Raw genomic sequence first — 21,021 nt, forward strand, 5'->3', positions numbered from 1 at the left:
TAGTGGATATGATGGCAGTGCTCCAAGTGGCAGTTATACTGGTGGTTATGCTAGCCCAGCTAGTGGATATGGTAGCAGTGCACCAAGTGGCATGTATACTGGTGGCTATGCTAGCTCAGACAGTGGATATGCAGGGAGCAGCTCTTATGGGTTTGTTAGCCCTCAAGATGAGGCCAGCTCTGGATCTGCCACCAACACTGGTGCTGGTATTGAGACCCCTGAGCCAGTCTTCAGTGACGTGTCTGACCTGGAGCCAGTCTACTCCTTCAGCTCTCGTTCAAGCTACCAGCGAGGAAGAGAGGTGTTTGCTCAAACCCGATACACCCCAGGAGAGCCTGCTCCCCTTGTCATGCCAGTATCCAGACGCATCAGCAAAACAGCCACTCAAAGTGGCTCTGCTGGAGCTCCAGCTAAAGGTGGCTTCTAGAGATTTTCTGGTAAGGCACAGTTCACTGCATATCTGCTATAATTGCAGCATTTGCTTTCTCTTGACTGACTAATGCCTTTGTCTTTCAGGTCTCCATGATGTCTCACTGCTGCTTAGTTATAACCTGATACCAATAAACTGGTTTTCATCAAATTTTGTTTTGTGCATGGTGTTGACTTTACTGTCTTAAACTTGGCTGAGGTTGGGTTCAAGTGTTGAAGTTTAACTGACTTGACGTAGAAGCTTCTGCTGATGGGATGACAGTATATTTAGGCATGCAACAAAGTTTGTCGCATTAAATCCAAGGCTGGTTAATGTCACTAGGTACTAAATGGGATGAAGGTAACACAGGCTCTCAAACTGGCTTGTGGCATATTTCCTTGGGTTATTCTGTCTTCTCTCCAGGTCCCAGTGCTATGATTGCAGGGTATTTGATTGCAAATGGCTGTAATACTAGGATTATCAATACATGGCCCTGCTGCATGTCACTTAAACACAGCCATAAATCACTGGGGCTATTGCTATTGACTGCATTTTGCCCCATGTGATGTCAGACTCTGGTTCAGAAACCTGGGAAGGTGAAAACACTTTGGAACCTGTTATCATGCAGCAGTTTCTGTCTAAACCTTCTGCATGGAAAGAACTTGCATTAGGGGCTTTTCCAATCCATGCAGTGCTTTTAAAAAGGATCTAAAAATCTAATCTGTACTAAACAGGTAACCAATGGGAGGTCAGTACAGGGGAGATGAGGTCTTTCTGCAATTGAGGTAGGGGCTGAATGATGCCTACACAGAAAATTGCAGTAGTAAAGGCAAGAATAACCTGTCTTACTTGGTCTGATTGAGGTAGATGGGCTACAATAGAGGACCATGGTTGGGTTATGCTCTTCTCAGCCAAGAACAGAAACCTGAGGCTGCAGGCTCAACACTGGACGGAGCCGGGTCTGAATCTGGATTTCTGCTGAGGCTTGGAGAGAGGATGCAAGAGGCTGCTTGGAGCCCCCAGGGTAAACGTACATAAAGAGAATGCTTTTGTGCTGCCAGACTTTTGGCCCTAAACCCATGAGCCTGCATGGTGTTCAGGGTCACCAGCACAAAGTTTCTTTAAAATGTTGCAGTTTTGTTTCTCCATCTGAAATGGAATTGTCAGTGTCTGAATATTTGTTTTACTCTTTATCTGACATTTAACTGATTTTTGTTGCTTATTGCTGTTTGCATTCATTAAATGAGGCACATACAGTAACCTTTAAGTTTACTCACCATTATGTTCACCAATTATTTTATTTTCTTAATGGCTTTTAATTCATATTATTTATGTATTTATTTTAAGTTGTGTCTCATGTTTTATCTTTACACTATCCACATAGTTTTTGTGGTTGCAACTTCTGTGATAACATCAACAGACTGGAGAAGTGGGTAGGAATCAGAGATATGGCTTTAAACTGGTTCAGGTCCCATCTATCTAATAGATGTTTTCTGTGTCGCTGGCTTTCCCAGTCTCATCCTCCAATAACTCACCCTACGGTGTCCCCCAAGGCTCAATTCTGAGTCCGATTTTATTTTCCATTTATATGCTCCCACTCAGCGACATCTGTAAATTCAATGTTAATTTTCACTGCTACGCCCATGACACACAACTTTACCTACCAGTCAGACCCAGTAATAAGTCCAACATAGCAACCCTCCACAATTGTCTCACAGAAATAAAATACTGGATGTCAGACAACTTCTTACAATCAAATCAGACAAAATTGGAGGTCATCGTACTTGGTCCACCTGCAAAAAGAATCCAAATCAGTGAAAACTTAGGTCAATTAACAAACCACACTAAACCTTCAGCCAAAAATCTGGGAGTAATTTTTGATCAGGATCTGTGTTTTACACCCCAGGCGAAAAAAGTTGTTCAATCATGTTTTTATCATTTGAGTAACATAGCCAAGGTCAAGTCTCTAGTTTCTGGCACAGACTTATACACGTTTTTATTTCCTCCCACCTTGACTACTGCAACTCTCTCTACATCTGTCTCAATCAAAAATCAATCCAGCACCTACAGTTAGTTCAGAACGCTCTAGCTCATCTACTAACCCAGTTCACCAAATGTGCCTATATCACTCCAGCCCTTGCTTCCCTTCACTGGCTGCCTGTTTATTTTAGGATTGATTTTAAAGTTCTTTTAATTACTTTTAGGGCCAGACTTGGGCTGGCTGCTCCTTATATTTCTGAACTTTAACCCCTTATGGGCCAGGATGCAGTCTGAGATCCTCTGGTAGTTCGCTGCTGCCCATTCCAAAGTCTAGGTTAAAAACCAGAGGAGACGGGGCCTTTGCCGTCAGGGCCCCTAAACTTCGAAATAAGCTACCAGAGGAGATTAGACTTGCAGTGTCAGTTCCCCGTTTTATCCAACTTCTTAAGACACACTTTTTATAAAAATGCTTTTATTTTGTGATGTCTTTTAATTTCATTTGCATTTCACTTTGATTTTTTTGTTTGTATTTGATTCATGTGAAGCACTGTTATTTGTATTGAAAATTGATATACAAATAAACTATTATTATTATTATTATCATTATTATTATTATTATAACTCATGCTTTGTGCAGCACATTGTGCTTCCACCTGGAATGAAATGTACTATATAAATAAAACTTTGCTTGCTAGCTTCTCCTCAGTGAGTGGCCAGGTCAGGTCCACTGAAGGCTCATGCTGATAGCTCTAGGTTCAAAAATGTTCTTCACAATACATTAACTTTACACATGGTTCCACTGTGTTCCTGCTATGTTTGGTTGTCATGTTCACATTACTATTGATTCTCTCCAATCAGACACCACCTGACCCACCCCTGGTTTAAATACAGTATTAAAGCACCAATAATCTGAGTCATATTATTCATTATATCTCTGAAATCTACATGAAGGTTTAGAGTCACTACTATGAGATCATGTAAGTATGGCCCAGATAAACACCTACTGGCTGTGTAGTCACTCTGCTCAGTCTGTCATCAGTGGTTCTGACCAGTGTTGATTATTCTTTATTGTTTTTTGGCAACAGTGTGTTGTGGCTTACATGCAAAATAAACACACTGAAGTGATCTGGATTGATATTATTATGGTTCCCAGCTGTTTCAGAGCCACTTCAAAGCTGTGAGGATCTGATAGCCAATTTATGAAATTCACTTGTTTGTCTGACTTGAGATCAGAAAGCAGAGCAAATAAAAATTTAGATTAAATCATCAAAGTTAATACACTTCATTGTGTAAATAGTTCAATTCATTACAATCAACTACACACGCCTGTTCAATGTTAATGTAGTAATTATCGTAAATGTATGTAAGATATTTTACCAAGCAGGAGAAAACATGTTAGGTGTTGTTGGGGAAAACTGCCTGTTTTACCAGAAAAAAATATTGCAAAACGTTTTTCACCTTGAACACACCTCAGGTTTCATTGTTATCAGCTGTGCCCACTTAGCCATCAATTAACACAGCTTTGAGAATCCTTTAAAAGAAGCTCAGGAGGCTCATGAAGACATTGTGCTTGTGGAAGACGGTTGTGCCAGTAGTAGGTAAGCCACAGTTTTTGGCTGGGTTGCTTATTTTTTTATTGTTCATGTTACTTCAATGTTAAGAGGACCAATGTTGTCTGTGCTTTACCTCTATAGTTTCTTGGGAAAAATTGCAGGGCAGACATCCTGAGTTTATCCACCTACTGAACCAAAATGATGTAAGTAGATGACTGATGTTTCTTAAAATGAGTGTAATTAAACTTTATCCTAAAGCAAATGTGTTTGCAGGATGTTCTGGATTTCATGTCTACTGATTGGAAGTATCAGCTGTAGTCCTGTACCAAAAGGTAAGATGATTCCTACCCAACTCAAGACTGTTGGTGTTGCTATTAAATTACTCATTTCTAATGTTCTTCCAGACTATGGATCACAAGCTGCTCCTGCAGCAGCCTCAGAACCTTTAGAGGTGCCACTCCCTTACCACCCTGGTAGCTGGACCAGATGGGTGAGTTCTATCGGCAGCAGCTCCCCTCAACCAAGTCTACCTAACCCAACCTCTGAAACTGGTGCTTCTGCCAGTGCTGACCCTGGAAGTTCCAGCAGCCGCTACTTGCCTGGGGGCAGTGAATTCAACAGTGGGTACCTTAGCTTCAGGGATGAGGCCTATAAAAGCCCTGAGGTCAGTTACTATGGGGTTTATGCAGCCTCTGCCCCTAGTGGATATGGCACTGCAAGTGGCATTTATACTGGTGGTTATGCTAGCTCAGCTAGTGGATATGATGGCAGTGCTCCAAGTGGCAGTTATGCTAGCCCACCTAGTGGATATGATAGCAGTGCACCAAGTGGCACTTATACTGGTGGCTATGCTAGCTCAGCTAGTGGATATGATGGCAGTGCTCCAAGTGGTATTTATGCTAGCCCAGCTAGTGGATATGGTAGCAGTGCACCAAGTGGCATGTATACTGGTGGCTATGCTAGCTCAGACAGTGGATATGCAGGGAGCAGCTCTTATGGGTTTGTTAGCCCTCAAGATGAGGCCAGCTCTGGATCTGCCACCAACACTGGTGCTGGTATTGAGACCCCTGAGCCAGTCTTCAGTGACGTGTCTGACCTGGAGCCAGTCTACTCCTTCAGCTCTCGTTCAAGCTACCAGCGAGGAAGAGAGGTGTTTGCTCAAACCCGATACACCCCAGGAGAGCCTGCTCCCCTTGTCATGCCAGTATCCAGACGCATCAGCAAAACAGCCACTCAAAGTGGCTCTGCTGGAGCTCCAGCTAAAGGTGGCTTCTAGAGATTTTCTGGTAAGGCACAGTTCACTGCATATCTGCTATAATTGCAGCATTTGCTTTCTCTTGACTGACTAATGCCTTTGTCTTTCAGGTCTCCATGATGTCTCACTGCTGCTTAGTTATAACCTGATACCAATAAATTGGTTTTCATCAAATCTTGTCTTGTACATTATCTCCAATGTCTTACACATGACTATTGGGTTTAAGGATGAACATCTAATGCTGCTGACTTGAAGTAGAAGCTGCTGACACATGACAGTCTGGTAGCTTTTGGCATGCGACACCAAAGTTTATAATCTGTCCACTTTAACATTTGCTCTTCTGTTAGTTTGCTAATGGCAGGTTGACTATTATTATTATTATTATTATTATTATTATTATATCATTTATTATTTTAAGAGAAATGTCTGCATGAAAGAGGGTGATCTGATTCTGCTGGGTTATAGAGCATGAGTTGTGCATTTACTGTGCAGGAACAGTCTAACAAAAGTTACTACTGTTAATGGAGGAACCAGTGTTAAGAGCTTGACTTGTATAAGGACTAATGGTTCATTATGTGGCAAACCTCTTCTGCCTGGTGGGTGAAGGCAACTGACATGATGTCCAGCAGAGGGTGCTCCACTACAACCAGAAAATGGTCCTCCAATAAACTCAGGAGGTGCTGTAGGCCATGGCTCAGTCAACATGTTCTGTGCTCATGTATGTGTAAATCAAATGTCAGGTTTGTTTTCCAAAATATCTTGGTGTAGACCTATCCTCTCCATGGCAATTTAATACAACTTCCACTACCCTCCTACAGCACATAATGCTGAGACATGGTCACATGCAGTTGGTTTCATTCACTGAGGACTTGGAGTTTTCTGACTGAGTTATAGCTTTGACAGACTGGATGTGATTGAGACCTAGCTACCAGCAGCACAATCTGCAGATGTGTAATTTGTAAAACAGGGTGGGTTCAGCTGAAGATGGCCACTTTGGTAAATGCCCTGGGAACAATGACATTTTCTGATTTAGTTGGAAAGGTTTTTTTTAAGTGAGCTAGTGTATTTTAAACTAAAGCAAAGACAGCACTTTAAGAATTCAGTGACTACTAAACGTTTTTACCATGACACAATTTTGATTTATTTCATTTTTTTTCCCTCTTCCTGGCAGAAATGGGCTCTCACAGTTTCAGCACTTTACTACAAAGCACTCTGTTCTTTTGTAAGTCTCATAGAACTGAGAAATCATATGTGATTGTTTTGTCAGTATTAGTCATTCATACATACAAAGCGTTAGAGCCATGGGGAACTATCTAAATATAAAAATTAATCAAAGAACCCAAATCCACGGTTTTTTGCAGCTTTCTCATCTTATGACTTAAATAATTTTAATGCTCTGTTTTTTTCCAAATACTATAAAAGGTTTAGACTCGCTAAATTACTATTATGTTTGCAAGTGAAGGCTGTGTGTATTCTACTGCAGTGCTGTGGATGTAGCGTCAGCCAATCCCAAGATCCCAGTATGATGCGTGATGACGTATAATTTCAGCGCCATTTTGAGTTTTAGCCGACGGCGTAACGTGGGCATAACAACACAACATATTCATGGCTTGGCTAAGCTAATGTAGTTCGTATGAAAAACAAGTGCTGTAAGTCATATGCAGTAAAGTCGGTTGTTTGTGTGATGGCGACATGACTGCAGCTATTCTCTCAGCGATAAATACCCTCACGAAACCTCTTGGCGGTAAGTGGATAATATAAATATAACTAACTCAGATAAAAGGTAAGAGTAAATTTCCCGTTAGGTATGGCATGGTATGGGTGGTGTTTGTAAAATTTAATTCTGGCTGCTGTAAACCAACCTTTAATGATAAAAAAAAAAAAAAACAAGTTAAAGTAAGCACTTCATATTCACCCTTTTTTACAGGAGCATACATGTGTTTTCTGTATCAGTCACTGTGTTTAGACAGAGATACCAGTTCCTCACAAATTCACAAAGTGTTTTGTCAGAACAATGACAGGTAGCAACCTAGTAAACCTCTGCTGATCTCTTCTCATTCCTAGACACATTCATGTTCTTTATTATTTTCAACTGCCGAGGTTAACTAGGTTATCCATCCACTTGCTTGATAAGTTATTAAAGGTCCCATATATTATAAAGGTAGATCTCCATGTGTTGTTTGATTATAAAGTAGGTCTAGGTTCTATATTAATACTGTAAAAGTATCAAAGCGCTCAGTCCACAGAGAAATGCACACAGTCTGTATTCAGAAACTGAGCCTTGAAACGAGCTGTCAGGACTTCTGTAACTTTGTGATGTTACAACGAAGCAGTCACTGACTGCTCTCAGCCATGCCCCAAACCCTGCCCACCTTGACCCACCATCTAACCTTGCAGGATTGATTTCTCTGTGTTTACCTGAAATCTGCTATATTTTTATTCAATCACAACAACAGTCAGCCAATCAGAAGAGAGGCTCAGAGCCTCCTCTCTTCTGATTGGCTCACTGTCCTGTTGTTACTAGAGCTCCAGAGAGAAGCATTACTTGTACACAACCTTCTATGTTATATTCTTTGTGTCATTGTCTGCAGAGGCGTCTGTGCGTGATGATCAGTCCTCACAACAAGAGGCTCTGTTGGCCGTGCTGCGGACCAACAGGGCCCTCCTCCTCCAGCAGCTTCAGAGTGAGAGCAGCTTTGAGGAGGTGAGGAGGCTGAGGGAGGAGGTGTTGGTGGAGGCAGAATGGTTCTCCAGCGATACAGAAGATGCCACATGGGGCTTTGTGCAGGAGTGTCTCCTCCTGCTTCTCACCTTAGCACGACGCCTTTCTAATGACCTCGAACTTTTCAAGCAGACCTACGCTCCCTCTGCAGCTAAACAACACACCCCTGAGATGGCTCCACCATTACCTCCTGATGTTCTCAGTGTCACCCAGCAGAAGACGCTCGGAGCAGCTCTTCAGTTTGTGGTCTCTCTGGGGCTCTGTCCCTACTTGGCCCCTGGAGTGGGTGTGCCACTGGGTTGCAGGTCAGCTTTTGGAGCCATGGTGGAAAAACTTGTCCGTGGTGGAGAAGTGTCAGCAGAGGGACGCCGCCTTCTTGTCACCACAAATGTCCTGTTGAAGTTGGCAGAGCTGTCGTCTCTCGCCACGTTGGTGTTCACACAGCATCTGGGGGATGTGATGGCAGCACTGTGCCAGCTCGGCTACCAGCCACACCGGACAGAGAGAGGAGGCTCAGAGGAGGAGAAGGTAACACATCTGGATATGGATTTGTTGTTCCTTTTTTGCAAGGATAAGTCAAGAGAAATAAAACACATCTGTTTTCTTTCTTCTTGAAAACCTTGTAGATGCAGAAACTCAGTGCTGAGGAATGTCGAACTTGCAAGGAGGCCCTCAGAAGTCTTCTAGGAAAAGTCTACCAGCCAATTGTCATCAAGGAGCTGCTGATCCTCCAAGGTGCACCCAGACAGGTATGCATGTACCTGTCTGGCAGGGGGTTATACCAGGGACAGCTGGAATAAGGGGTGATAAGAGTGCATTGTTTTATTTGATATGTATTTGAAATTATAATATTATATTGTTGTTGCCCCGTAGTTAGATATGAAGTGTCCCAAGCCTGAAGCCTTCAAAATAAATAGATGATTTCTGGAAAAAAAAAGGACCATTTCAGATTAACTGAACTCACCTAAATACCAACTGCAACATAAGGAGTTTTATTTATTTATTTTCTTAAGTTCCATCTGGCTGTTGAAATGAAATGATTTTTTTGGCAGCTCGGGGACAGTGCAACAAGCTGTGAGCACAATACTGACCTTATTATCACCTTTGTAAAGTTGATCTGGTGAACATGTTAGCAGCACAGATATGTTATAGCAATATTTATAGCATTCATTTAGACAGGAGTTTCTGACCATCACATATATGCATTCTTATATTTACTCTCATTTTAGCTCTGTTTTTGTTTCCATCATTCAGAGAAAATATATCTTAGCTGTCTCTTTAGCTGCTAAATGCTGAATTATGCCAACTTTGCTAACTGCTGTGTGGTGCTTGACAGGTTGTGTACACTTAGATTATCAGAGCTTTTTTGGTGACAGCAGCTGCTGGAAACAACATTAATGATGAGAGCAATGAGACTGAACCAAAACAATAAAGTTACAGGTTGGAAAAATCAAAACGAGCTGAAAGATGCTGAAACACAGAGTAGAGAGGAACTGCATAATTCTTTTTATCTTCTTTGTTTGTGACTGAATATAAACCTATTGATTTGAAGAGATTTCAAGAATGGCAGTGTTCTCTGTTAAAAGTGCGTTTTCTTGTAAACTGGATTTCCCAGTTTAGTTTATTTGTACTGTCTGTCCTTCCAGTCTGGTGGCTCAAGCAGCAGGGCAGCTCTGGGATCAGCTCCGGCCTGGCTGAGGCGTCTGTGTGGTCAGCTGCTGTCTGAGCGCCTGATGCAGCCGAACGGTGTCCGGGCTGTAGTCAGAGCCATCCTGGAGGGTGGACCAGGTGAGCAGGAGGGGAGGTAAAGACGGCACAGTGGAGGAAGTAGTGAATAGCAGAGTCTGACTGAAACAAGTAGAGACTCAAATATTCACTCACACTTAATGCATTCAATCATAACAACACAAAGCAACACATTAATACCTGATAAGTTGTACTGATTTATTTGTGTCCTCCACACTGTGTTTGCCTCTATTGTATCATTTGCTTAATATCTTGTATTTTACATTTTGAATCTTTTTCTATAATAGAACTTTTGTGTGACGTGTACACTGAGACACTGTCTCTGTCCTGTAGGGGGCGAGTCAGACTGGAGGAAATGTGATGTTGTGGCCAGGATCCTGGTTGCCTGCCCTAAACAGTCTGCCTCAGCAAACAGCTACTACAGACAAATCTGTCCTCAGGTCAGCTCAACAGACACACACACACACACACACACACACTGGAATATGTACTAACTTCAGTCATTTTACATGCCTTTAAGAACATCCTGTCATTTTGAGAGATCATGTTACACAGGTGCAGTTAATTCATCAGATTACTGTAAATCTATATATAAATGCAGCAGGTCAGTTATCATATTTCTCCTCTACCTCCAACCTTATTCTGTCTTAACTTACCTTAACTATATTAATAGGGGAATATGCTGCTTCTTTCTTTTGATTTTGATTGTAGTGTGTGTGTGTGTGTGTGTGTGTGTGTGTGGGGGGGGGGGGGATTTTGGAGAGAGTGAGGGGATACACACACACACACACCCACACACACACACACACACACACACACAAATGAAAAAGAAACAGCTTTTCCTCACAGTGTGAATGTGCCCTAAATACAAATAGTAATAATAGAATTATTCTGAATACAAGGATCATTACTGTGTGCAGAGATCCTTCCTTTCATCCACTGGCTGTGCTGTCACAGCAGCAGTTACCCTGTCTTTGCACGACTCGCGCACAGTAAATGCAAATAAAAGCAGATTAGATATGGTATTTATAACCAAACACACAACACATCTCCAGGAGAAATCTGCTGGTGAAATGAGGTTTCTTTTATCCTCCACCCAAGCTTATCGTTTGATGTTTAAGAAGTCAGCTAAGTGAATAAATTCAACTGTAACCTGGTAACTTAAGTGTGTGTGAACAGCCTTTTTCTCTTTTCAGTCACTCCTTTAATGGTGTAGTTTGGGTGGATCAAACTACACTACACTACACCAAACAACAACACTACTGTGTTTGTAGTTTTAGCGACAGGATAATTCTGGTTTATTACAACCTGGATGTTATTGTTTCCATTCCACTAAGAGGAAGAGGTCAGAAATGGCAGTCAGGTGATCGGACAGTTTGTAAAACAAAAACCTACATCCATCACAGTTTACAGACCCTCCTTCTGATTCAGCTTCAACCTATTGTACTTAAGTAGTTGTGTGCACAGTTTTCCTGTGCAGTGACTCTACATTTTAGATGTGCTCACTTTCAGTTTGACCTCTAGATGAATTGGTTTAGGTCATTCGGATAAACTGTTGGCATGTGTGATTTGTCTAATCAGCTGACTGCTCATGTTTGTCGCTGTGTTCCCAAATCTCAGCAGTTAGTTTGCTCAGTATGATGTTACTACAGAGAAAGTGAAACAGCAAAAATGATCTTTCCAAATAAAATTGTGACTCAATCGCAATATCTGCCACAATAATCGTTTTTTTTTTTTGCATATCGTTCAGCCGTAATTTTTACACGTATTTGTTATTCTTTGTTGTATTTGTTGTTGTTGTTATTCTGTAGATCGTCGACCTCCTGCACTTCAAAGACAAGCTGACAGCCCAGCAGTTCCAGCGTGTGGCCACCAGGACGGCGCTCTCCATGGCGCAGGAGAAGCCCAGCTTTGCTCATCAGTACCTGCTCATTCCTCTGCTCGCACCTCGCTGCACCACTGCCTCCAGTCAGTAAAGTGGCGTCATATCGACATGTGTTAGATGTTAAATTCAAAGTAGATTTCATCAACTTTTTCCAGCTCTTCCTGTGGATCCTGAGATGTGCTGTGGGATGATCATAATTTAATTAAATCTTTAATGTACTTTAAAACACACAGGGAAATGCCCCAATTTGCTGTAATCAGCATATTTTGAGATGCATTTTACTCAGGTGTATCGTCTAAACTCCATGCTGGTTTTCATTTGTTTAAATCACTCTGCAGAAATTTATTATATATGCAATTATGTATTTATTTATTTATTACAAGAAATAATGCACATATTCACATATTTCCATCTGAAAGGCTGTTGAGCTTCCACGTTATGTACAAGGTGTGTTTATATAAATTTCTGTCCAGAGAACAGGCAGTAACTGTTGTGCTGTTTGTTCTGCCAGCGATCATCACCTCGTCACAGAAACAGCAGATAGTTGATAAGTCAGATCTCTGCAGGGCTGAACACCGTGGTGCTTGTGTGTGTTTTCCAGACGCCGGCCATTCCCAAGCTGCAGTGGAGGAGTGGGAGCTGACACGCTGTGTGGAGGATGTGTACAAGGTGAGGACACGCCCAGGCATCCACTAAACACTGCAGTGATGCGCCTCAAATACGCAGTAATGATCACAGCTCATGTCCTCGGTTAGGTCTCAAGGTGGGTTGGTGCACACCTTGAAGAGAATAGGAGAGAATGAAGCCACAATGACAGGACCATATGTGTGGTTGAAGACAGTAACAACCATGAAAATCTAAAGACACTGTTTTTGTAGTGATATAGGACTTGGGCTAATATTTAATATTATCACAATATTTCCCACCATATGCAAAATTTTTCATAATATCTGGATTTATTTATTTTTTGCAGTTTTGCACTCTGCTCTGCTGCCAAGTCTGACCCTCATTCCACTGCTTTGCTTACAGTACATTGAACCTTGGCATGTGACAAATAAAACATGAACTGCTGTTTAGTGGCAGCATCACTTATACCTGAAACAGAAAATATAATAATATGCTTATATATCATAAAAAAACAACAGAAACATGAAATACAAAAAATACAACAATATAAACATATTATAAAAAACCTCTCGCCCCCTGCAAAAAAAAAAAAAAACCAACACAACCCCCGTTATGAAATTCTGGGTATTGCCCAAACCTGTTTGCTAAAATATGCAAGAATCTGCTCTATGTTTATTGCTCTGCATGGGACCAAAACAATAATAAAACTTTAGCTTAATGATATTCATTGGATTTTAAATAAATGCTGTATTGATGCAGATGTTAGTGGTTATTAGGTTTTGGTTTAATATCTGCAGTAACGCTGATGTTCCCTGCTGACACTGTATTTGTCTTATTGTCTCTCATCCATATCATACCTCTCCTCTCAGTGTCTTTTATCTTGTGTCTCTTGTTGCTGTCAGATCTGGGTGGTTGGAAACAGTCCATCAGCTGCTCTACTCAAAGCTCTAGAAGAAGTTCTCCCTGTTATTTTCACACTCTTCTGTTTCACCAAGCAGAATGTCTCCCACCTACGGTAACGTCTTCTCTGTTATTAACTGGGGCTCTCAGAAATAATCACCGCAATACCCTCACTTCCACAAAGTAAATGTAGTGCACCAGTGCTTTAGTCCATTAACTGCAAACCATGTCTTTAATGGTTATTTTTAACCAATCTGTTCACAGTGATTTTCCACATATCAGACAGTCACAAGTGTCACTTCATTTCAGCAGTGTGACACTTCAAACCTGGTTGAAATGTAACTCATCAGTGTGAAGGTTTCCCTGGTCTTTTTTTATTTGGACAAAGTTAAACAAAGTTTTCAGACAGTAAATTGGTGGTTATTAAAAAACCTGGTTCTCTTACGCTGATGGTGTTATGTTGGTGGATAGTGTGTGTACAACACCTATCTACACCTATAGATATTATACATCACAATGCTCTAGGCCCATTTTCATGAGAATGATGCAAGAAAATAATGTTCATATCTATTAATATCTATTTCCAAAAAAGTTACAACCAGTAAATGAGCACTTCGGCTCAGTTTTTTACTGATTCACGCAAATTCCAAATGTAACATTGGGGGAAGAAAAAAATAATTTTGAAAGTATTCTGTTGTGAAAATGATCGATAACTGATAATGCAGATGTATGGAGGGACTGTGAGACGTTTAAAGGCATTCACACATTCTGCTTTGAGACTTGGTTGCTGAGAATCATTACAGCCACAGGCTATACTCTGAGAAATCAAGCCAGAAGGCAAAGATGAGCAAACATTGACATTAAGAAAAATTATATGACGACTAAGTTACATTTCTTCTATTTTAAGGATAAATCTGCTGATATTCTATATTTTTTTTTACTGTCCCTAAATCCCATAAAAACACAAAAACCAACGCTGACATTGATTCTGTTAACGAGAATCGTGTTTATCCAAAGCCTGATACATCTTACTCCTCTGTCTCATAGAGCTCCACTGTTATCAAAAACTATTAAAGGAGCTATTTGTAAGTTTTGTTATTGCTTGTAGCCAACGTTAGCATCTTACCAGTCCTGTCAAGAGCTTGAGCTGTCATTGCATTTACAGGACAAGAGGTTATGATACTTCCTCTGAGCAGCACTACTTCTTCAGGGCAGACTGGACACTACATTGACATGGTCAACAGTCCTAGCTTGAAACTGCATTATCATATCTCACGATACTGATGGAAAATTGAGTGACAGTATATAAATAGATAAGAAAACGGTCTCAATTTCTACCATGTTTGAAGTCTCTACCTGTTGATTTTTGTTGTGGAGTAAAAACTGAAACTGAAACCAAAGGCAGGAAATCATTTTAAAAATGTGTAGTCACCAGAAATGTGAATTATACATGATTCATGGTTAATTCGATTTTAAGTAGGATACTGAAGATGAGCCTTGTGTGTGTGTGTGTGTCCGTCCTGTGTGTCCTGCAGCGCTCCCTGCCAGGACATTTTATTGTGGTACCTGAGCCACACTGAGACACCTACAGCCCTGTCAGCACTGAGGCAACTCTCAGGCCTGCGGGGGCAGAGGGACGAGGCAGCAGAGTTCCACTTCACCCCAGGCAGTGATGGAGGAGCCAGGTTCAGCTCCAGAGAGAGCCTGAGGTGACAGACAAAGAAAAAAACATATTCTCACTAGTGATCTTTTCGTTTGTGAAGGATGCTCACAACAGAAGCATAACGAATAATGCAGAGTTAGGGCAGCTCCTCTGAGATGTCTCGGGCCAATCAGCAACAGTAAAATAACTTAATGTGTCTCATTTCACCTCCATCCCTTTTTATGTTTTGAGCAACTATGACTGTCAGTGTAATTTATGATTTCTTCTTTGTTCTTGTCTCTCAGTGATGAGAGCGATGCTCTGTATGAGAAGCTGTCAGCAGAGCAGTGGAGGCTCCAGTGTCTGATGCAGTTACTGGCTGAACTCAAAGACTCCGACTTGCCAGGAGACTTCTTCCTGGACCTGCTGCAGGTAAGCAGTACATACACACGCACACACCCACACACGCACACACACACACCTGTAAAACATAATTAAAGCCAGTGCATTTAATTTTCCCAGTCTGTTCAGTTTTGCTGAGACTGTTGCAGCGACATTTGTTTAACTCTGTGATAACTTTGAGGTTGTATTGTGTGTGTGGATTCTTTTGTTCAGTGTCTCTGTTGTTTGTTCTGACCCACCCAGTGGAGACAGTAACTTCAGTCGACGCTCCATCACGTCCTTGTTTCTCCTGCAGGAGCTGACCAGCTGGACAGCTGCAGCAGATGAGGTGAAGGATGATGAGGAGGAGCTGGACGTGTCAGCCATGACACTCCTGGAGGTGGAGCAGCAAGTGCTGGGTCGAGCTGCGAGGCAAAGCCAGAGACTGGTTTTACTTCAGCTGCTGGCTGTGATGGTGGAGTCTCTGCAGCATACGGTGCTGCTGAGGAAGACCACGCAGGTGAGCGGGGAGATAAGCTCCCCACAGAAGGAGCAGAAATGCTGAAGTGCAAAATGCATAGTCACGATGCCAGAATCAAAATAATAAAAAAAAAAAAAGACAGACAGACAAAGCAGCCATCTTTATGTCTGCTTTGTCCGTCTGTCTGTTTGTTTGGTTTTTTTCACAACTCTTAACTGGCCGCAGTTGGTCTTTGGTATTTGAACAGTTCACAGTTTCGAAGGACGTTAAGAGTTTGCCATTTAAATCACAAAATCAACAATTGTTGAGGCAATGTAGCTCATCTCATGTGTCACGCTATCCAACTTTAACAGCCCAGATTATCTTTACAGCCAGTTGCTCTTTTCTTATCCACAAACATAAACAGATCTTTTGTTGCACCTTGGTTTTGCTGAACGAGACAAACATCGATCAGGAAAAAGTGCTGCTGACTTTAGTTTGCAGATTAATGAGCTGCTTAGCTGTAGCACAGTGCTAACAAAGCACTGTCCTTTGCTAGTAAATTACAGTTACCTGTTTATGGCCACAGTTCCCCTCAGCTGACCAGCAGTCAGTCACACAGCTACACCAACCCACTTAGAGGTTGGGAGGTAAAATTTCTGATGTATTTCAAAATCATTTGATTTAATAGTAAAAAACTTACAATTTGGCGAGTGTGATTGATATTGTACTTAAAGATGATACTCTATCTTAGCGTAGTGATTGTTCAGTTCAGGCCTGGTATTAACATGCATCTTCAGTGATCAGATCACAAGTGGACGGCTCTGAGTACCTCAGAATACACCTGGATTTAACATCGAGCGACCACTTGTGATCAGATCTCACCTCCCTGCTAAACAGGTATGTGTTGTTGTTTTTAGCCAAGAGAGTCAAGGAGGGACTGAGCCAATCAATGCGCTGCTCTGAGCTCTACAATAAAATAAGGTTTTAGCCAGCCAGAGTAGCTGGTCCTTCAATGTGGCTTTTTGCGTTCACACTGCTAAAAGAATGTGTCCACATGTGGCCCAGAGTCCAGACCCCCTGAGAGTGTGGTCTGAGTGATCGGATATCAAATGTGTCCTCAATGAGTCTTGGGTGGTTCACACCTGAACTTAGAGCTGACCACTAGTGATTAGATCACCTGAGACAGATGTTAATACCAGGTCTGAACAGGGCCTTACTGGACAGACTGGCTGCTGTAGGGATCAAACCCATTAGTAACAGATACTGTGAACAACAAATTCAGCATTTATAGATACAGCAGATTTAACTGCAAATGACTTAATGTTTTGTGTCAGCGGTCACTCATTCATGACTGTAGAAAAACGCTTAGTAACCGCTTGTACTGGCAGTAAAACGTCAGCAAGCCCGCACAGGTGACACAAAACCTAAGCACATATCATAGAGGACTCTGCTTGCTTGTGTAGAACTGTATCACGTGCACTATATCTGTTCTCGTTGTGGCTGTCTGTGTCCCAAATTCATGTATTTTTAAGGATTACGTTTATCTGGGCAGATGCTGCAGGGTAAACTGCACTTTGTTGCGCTTTTATGTTGTGAACCTGCTCAGAGGAAAATCCCCGAAGTGCCGCCTCCACCCTGTGTGAGGTGTTCGCTCATCCCCTTGAGACCGCAACTATCTTTCTCTGGCATATTTTTAAATTAGTCCGTGTTCCTGTGGGAGCTCTTGTAATGAAAACAAGCCACACTGAGTCATGCTGCCACACTAAAATAGCCTATTATTTTTTTTGGGAGGGGTGTTGGCTGACTGGCTAGCTGGCATTTTAGGGCCAACAAACATTCCCTCACGGATTAAGAAACATCTCTGATAAAGTGGATAATGTCTTATTTTTAGATGTGTTACAACTGGATTTCTTTATAAGGACTGAAAAGCTTTGAAAAAGTGTCTGGGTTCTTATTTCCTGATACATTTTATTTGGTTAATCTTTGTCCTTGTACCATTTCCATCATGTTTTTTTTTTTTTTTCTCATGGTGAACACATCAGAATCTCTGTCAGGGTTTTATCTGTGTCCGTGATGCTGTTTGTCCTTTCTCCAGGTGGTGGACTTCATAGTGGCACTGATTCAGAGAGCCTGCGTGGGTCTGGATCAGGTCACTGACCCAAGTCTTGAGAACCCAGTGGAGAGCCAGACGCTGAGCATGGGGATGGGCCTGGTGGCCACTCTGCTGTCTGGACCTCAGGTACTCGCAGCCGAAAACTCCACACACCAACATGTTGCTCAGTAAACTGCGACCACGTTTATACTTTTAGTTTCTGTGGAACGGGAAACTGTTTGAATATTTATGATCGTGAGTGAACTTCATGGAGCCTCATGAATATGTTTTTGAGGTGAATCTAAGTTAAATTCATGCTCACTGGACAACCGTCACATTATTACACCTATACGCTCAGTTGGCAGTTTATTAGGTACACCTGGCTAAAACTACTTTAGCCCAATACAGGAGTCTTTTTCATGACAGTTATATTCAGTTTGTAATGAAACTTTATGGTGTCCACCCCATTTACATCAATGAGGAAAGGCTAAATAACAGAAACACCTGTCTGAATGATGCAGTACAGTCCAACAAAATCACAAACTGCATCATCCAAGATTCAACAGTTCTCTAAAACAAACACTGAACATTATACCCCCGATGAAGGAGGATATTAGTTGAATTAGACTGCATTAGTTTTAGCTAGGTGTTTCTAATAAACCGCTCACTGAGTGTACTCCACTGCAGCAAAGTGAGGAGCTCAACTACTGTCAGGTCAGAACCAGATTTCTGTTTGCTGTTTAAGGCACCATGAGGAGCAAACAGATAAACTGATATTCACCGCAACCCACTGTCTGTGTGTCTGTGTGTGTGTGTGTGTGTGTGAGTCCTAATAAACGTGTTCACTGCATTTCCTTCCCAATGAAACATTTGCACAGTGACTTTTGGAAGCATTTGAACTTAATCCTTGCTTACATCTGTGTTTGTTTGCTAGTGGCGTTTTCTTCTTCCCTGCCTTAGTCGGCTCGTCGCTGCGTTTCTTGGCACCAAATGTTGGACCATTAGCCAAATGCAGACCTAATCCTAGACTACACCTGCTCAAAACTCCACAGGGCTCCTTTTCAAAATACAGTTTTAATCTTGGAGGAATCTGCCTCTACCTTTTAACTCTTTCTAGCCACGTGGATACCTCTTGCTCTTTAATTGTTCTCTCTTGAGTTCACCAACACTCAATATAAGACATAACACAACCAGACTATAGAGAACAGTCAGACTGAACTCAAAGATAATATGAGACAAATCGAAAATTAAGAAATTAAGATTACATTATGAAAATAAGATAATCCTCTGATTAGTTTATTAGACGTTACTCCCAAAACACGCCCATGAATAATTAAGAGACCAAGTGCATCCCCTTTGAACTATGCGCCTGGTGCAGCGACCATTTTTCCCGCTGTTAAAATAGAAAAAATGATATAGACACACACTAAATGCACTTACGACACGCACTTCAGACCATTAAAATATAGCTCATTATGTTTTGCACAGTGTCAATAGTCACATATAAAGCAATTAGCGATTTTTTTTTCTTAAATCTGTGAAAGGTGTTATATCAATACTCACAACTATGATATTTAAATGGACCATGAGGAGTCTCAGAAATCAGTCCTTAAATGTCAGACAGTAGTTACCACTGCAGTCTGAACTGTGACTGGTGGAACCAAGTTCCACAGAGACAGGTTACAGGAGCTGTTATTACTGGTATCTGAGCTCCCTGGATTATACACCTCCAGCAGAGTTGTGCTCCGCTGCTGCCCGTTGCTGCTGAACACACATGTCAAAGGTGGCAGGTGCAGTGGTAACTACTGGCTATCTGAAAGCATCTGAAGTGTAAACCATGTAAGGTGATCAGCACACCCTGCTCTCTCCAACTGTCCTCTCCTCTTTTTAATCTTGCAGCTTAGCGCAGAGGACTACACTTCTATGTCGCGGTTGCTCCCTCCTCTGGAGACTGTGTCTCAGAAGCACAGTGACGTGGTCGTCCAGGAGCTGGCATCCAACCTCAGAACTGTCATCGCCACTCATGGTGCCTACTGGCCTGAAAATCTCACTGCTGCCCCTCAGGCCTCCAGAAAGGCTGAAACAACAGCGAGGAACAACAGCGAGTCCTCTAGGAAAAAGCAAATGATACAAGCTGAGGCAGATGCTGCACAGACTTGTCCACATCCATCTCCCACAGACACTAAGACACCCAGCAACACCCACAGCAGACAGCCAGTGTCCTCTGGAGCGTCTGCAGCAGGAAGAACTCCACACGCCGGAGGGAGGACCTCTGGCACAAGTGTCCCTCGCCCCTCTACTGAGTCCTTTCCTGAGTGGCTGCTGCAGGCGTGTGACCCGGACGTGCCAACCAGAGCGTGCGCCCTGAGGTTCCTGACACAGATGGTACAAAATGAAAACCCAGAGGCTGTCCAGGCCCAGGAGAAAGTGCTCACGGTGGGTGGCTTAGTTATTTACTTGTGTAACTTTTTTTGTTCTTGTTTCAGCATTTAGTCAATTATGAGGCCCTGAAAAATACTGATACAGAAGTATAGAAACCATTCCTCCACAGTATGTAAAAAAATATATGACATTCAGATACTCTGGGTATTTTTCTTCACATTTCAGCTGTAAGTGGATCGTAAATCCTAAGAAACATGTTAGTTAAAACCAGGGCTGGACTGGGACAAAAAATTGGCCCAGGCACTTTTGGCCCAGACCGGCCCCTTCTCAATCGGTTGAACACCATCCACCACACCTCCTTTGCAGTCCCCTTAAATATGCGTACTGGACTACAGCTGTGTTTTTTGTGCCATGGACAAGTGTACCAGTATACTCACTTGCTGTCTACTGCCTGCCTGTTGATCATGTGGCTGTGTTAATGTTATGATATGATGTATGATATAAGCTCTAACAATGCCAAGTAGCTTATGCTGCACTATTTGCCATTGATTGCCTGAGCATCAGCAGTAATGTTAGCTGATGGTGGTCTCGCTTTATGATACCGTCATCTTAATATTATCATCCACTTCAATGGAATTAACGTTACTCAGTCACAATGAAGCCTCTCTTCCTGTTCCTCTGTCTGCTCTCCTCCTTCCACCTGTTGCTGCACGATGGCACCTAAAGATGCCGTAGAAGTTGAGGCTGTTGCGGCCCCCTGAAGCAAACATATGATATGTGGGATTTTGGCACACTCGGCGGCCTCCGTATGCAAATTCTTTATATTGTGGGTTCGCAACTTCTCCGCACCTCCCTTCCATTTTTGCTGCTGCTGTCTGTCCACAGGTGTGTCGCTCTGAGCGGCGTGTGGCACAGGACACAGAGAGGACAGAGAGGGAGGGGTGGGGCCAGCACAGGAGGAGATGTGAATAGGCCAGTCTGGCG

The 21,021-nt window shown here is 42.2% G+C and overlaps 1 protein-coding gene across 2 annotated transcripts in view; it reads left to right on the forward strand.

Moving 5' to 3' along the window:
* Positions 1-6,777: 6,777 nt before the first annotated feature.
* Positions 6,778-21,021, forward strand: part of tango6 (transport and golgi organization 6 homolog) — a 28,507-nt gene continuing 14,263 nt past the window's right edge. For both annotated transcript variants that reach the window (XM_022756447.1, XM_022756448.1), the window contains exons 1-13: positions 6,778-6,941; positions 7,789-8,447; positions 8,546-8,668; positions 9,566-9,707; positions 9,999-10,105; positions 11,477-11,633; positions 12,152-12,219; positions 13,080-13,192; positions 14,613-14,786; positions 15,025-15,151; positions 15,417-15,620; positions 17,659-17,802; positions 19,555-20,091. In XM_022756447.1, coding sequence (XP_022612168.1) covers positions 6,890-6,941; positions 7,789-8,447; positions 8,546-8,668; positions 9,566-9,707; positions 9,999-10,105; positions 11,477-11,633; positions 12,152-12,219; positions 13,080-13,192; positions 14,613-14,786; positions 15,025-15,151; positions 15,417-15,620; positions 17,659-17,802; positions 19,555-20,091 — 2,607 coding nt within the window. In that variant the 5' untranslated portion in view covers positions 6,778-6,889. The remainder of the gene's footprint in view (positions 6,942-7,788; positions 8,448-8,545; positions 8,669-9,565; positions 9,708-9,998; positions 10,106-11,476; positions 11,634-12,151; positions 12,220-13,079; positions 13,193-14,612; positions 14,787-15,024; positions 15,152-15,416; positions 15,621-17,658; positions 17,803-19,554; positions 20,092-21,021) is intronic.

Source organism: Seriola dumerili, unplaced genomic scaffold (genome assembly GCF_002260705.1).
Source record: "Seriola dumerili isolate Sdu_G_001 unplaced genomic scaffold, Sdu_1.0 BDQW01000242.1, whole genome shotgun sequence".
NCBI lineage: Eukaryota > Metazoa > Chordata > Actinopteri > Carangiformes > Carangidae > Seriola > Seriola dumerili.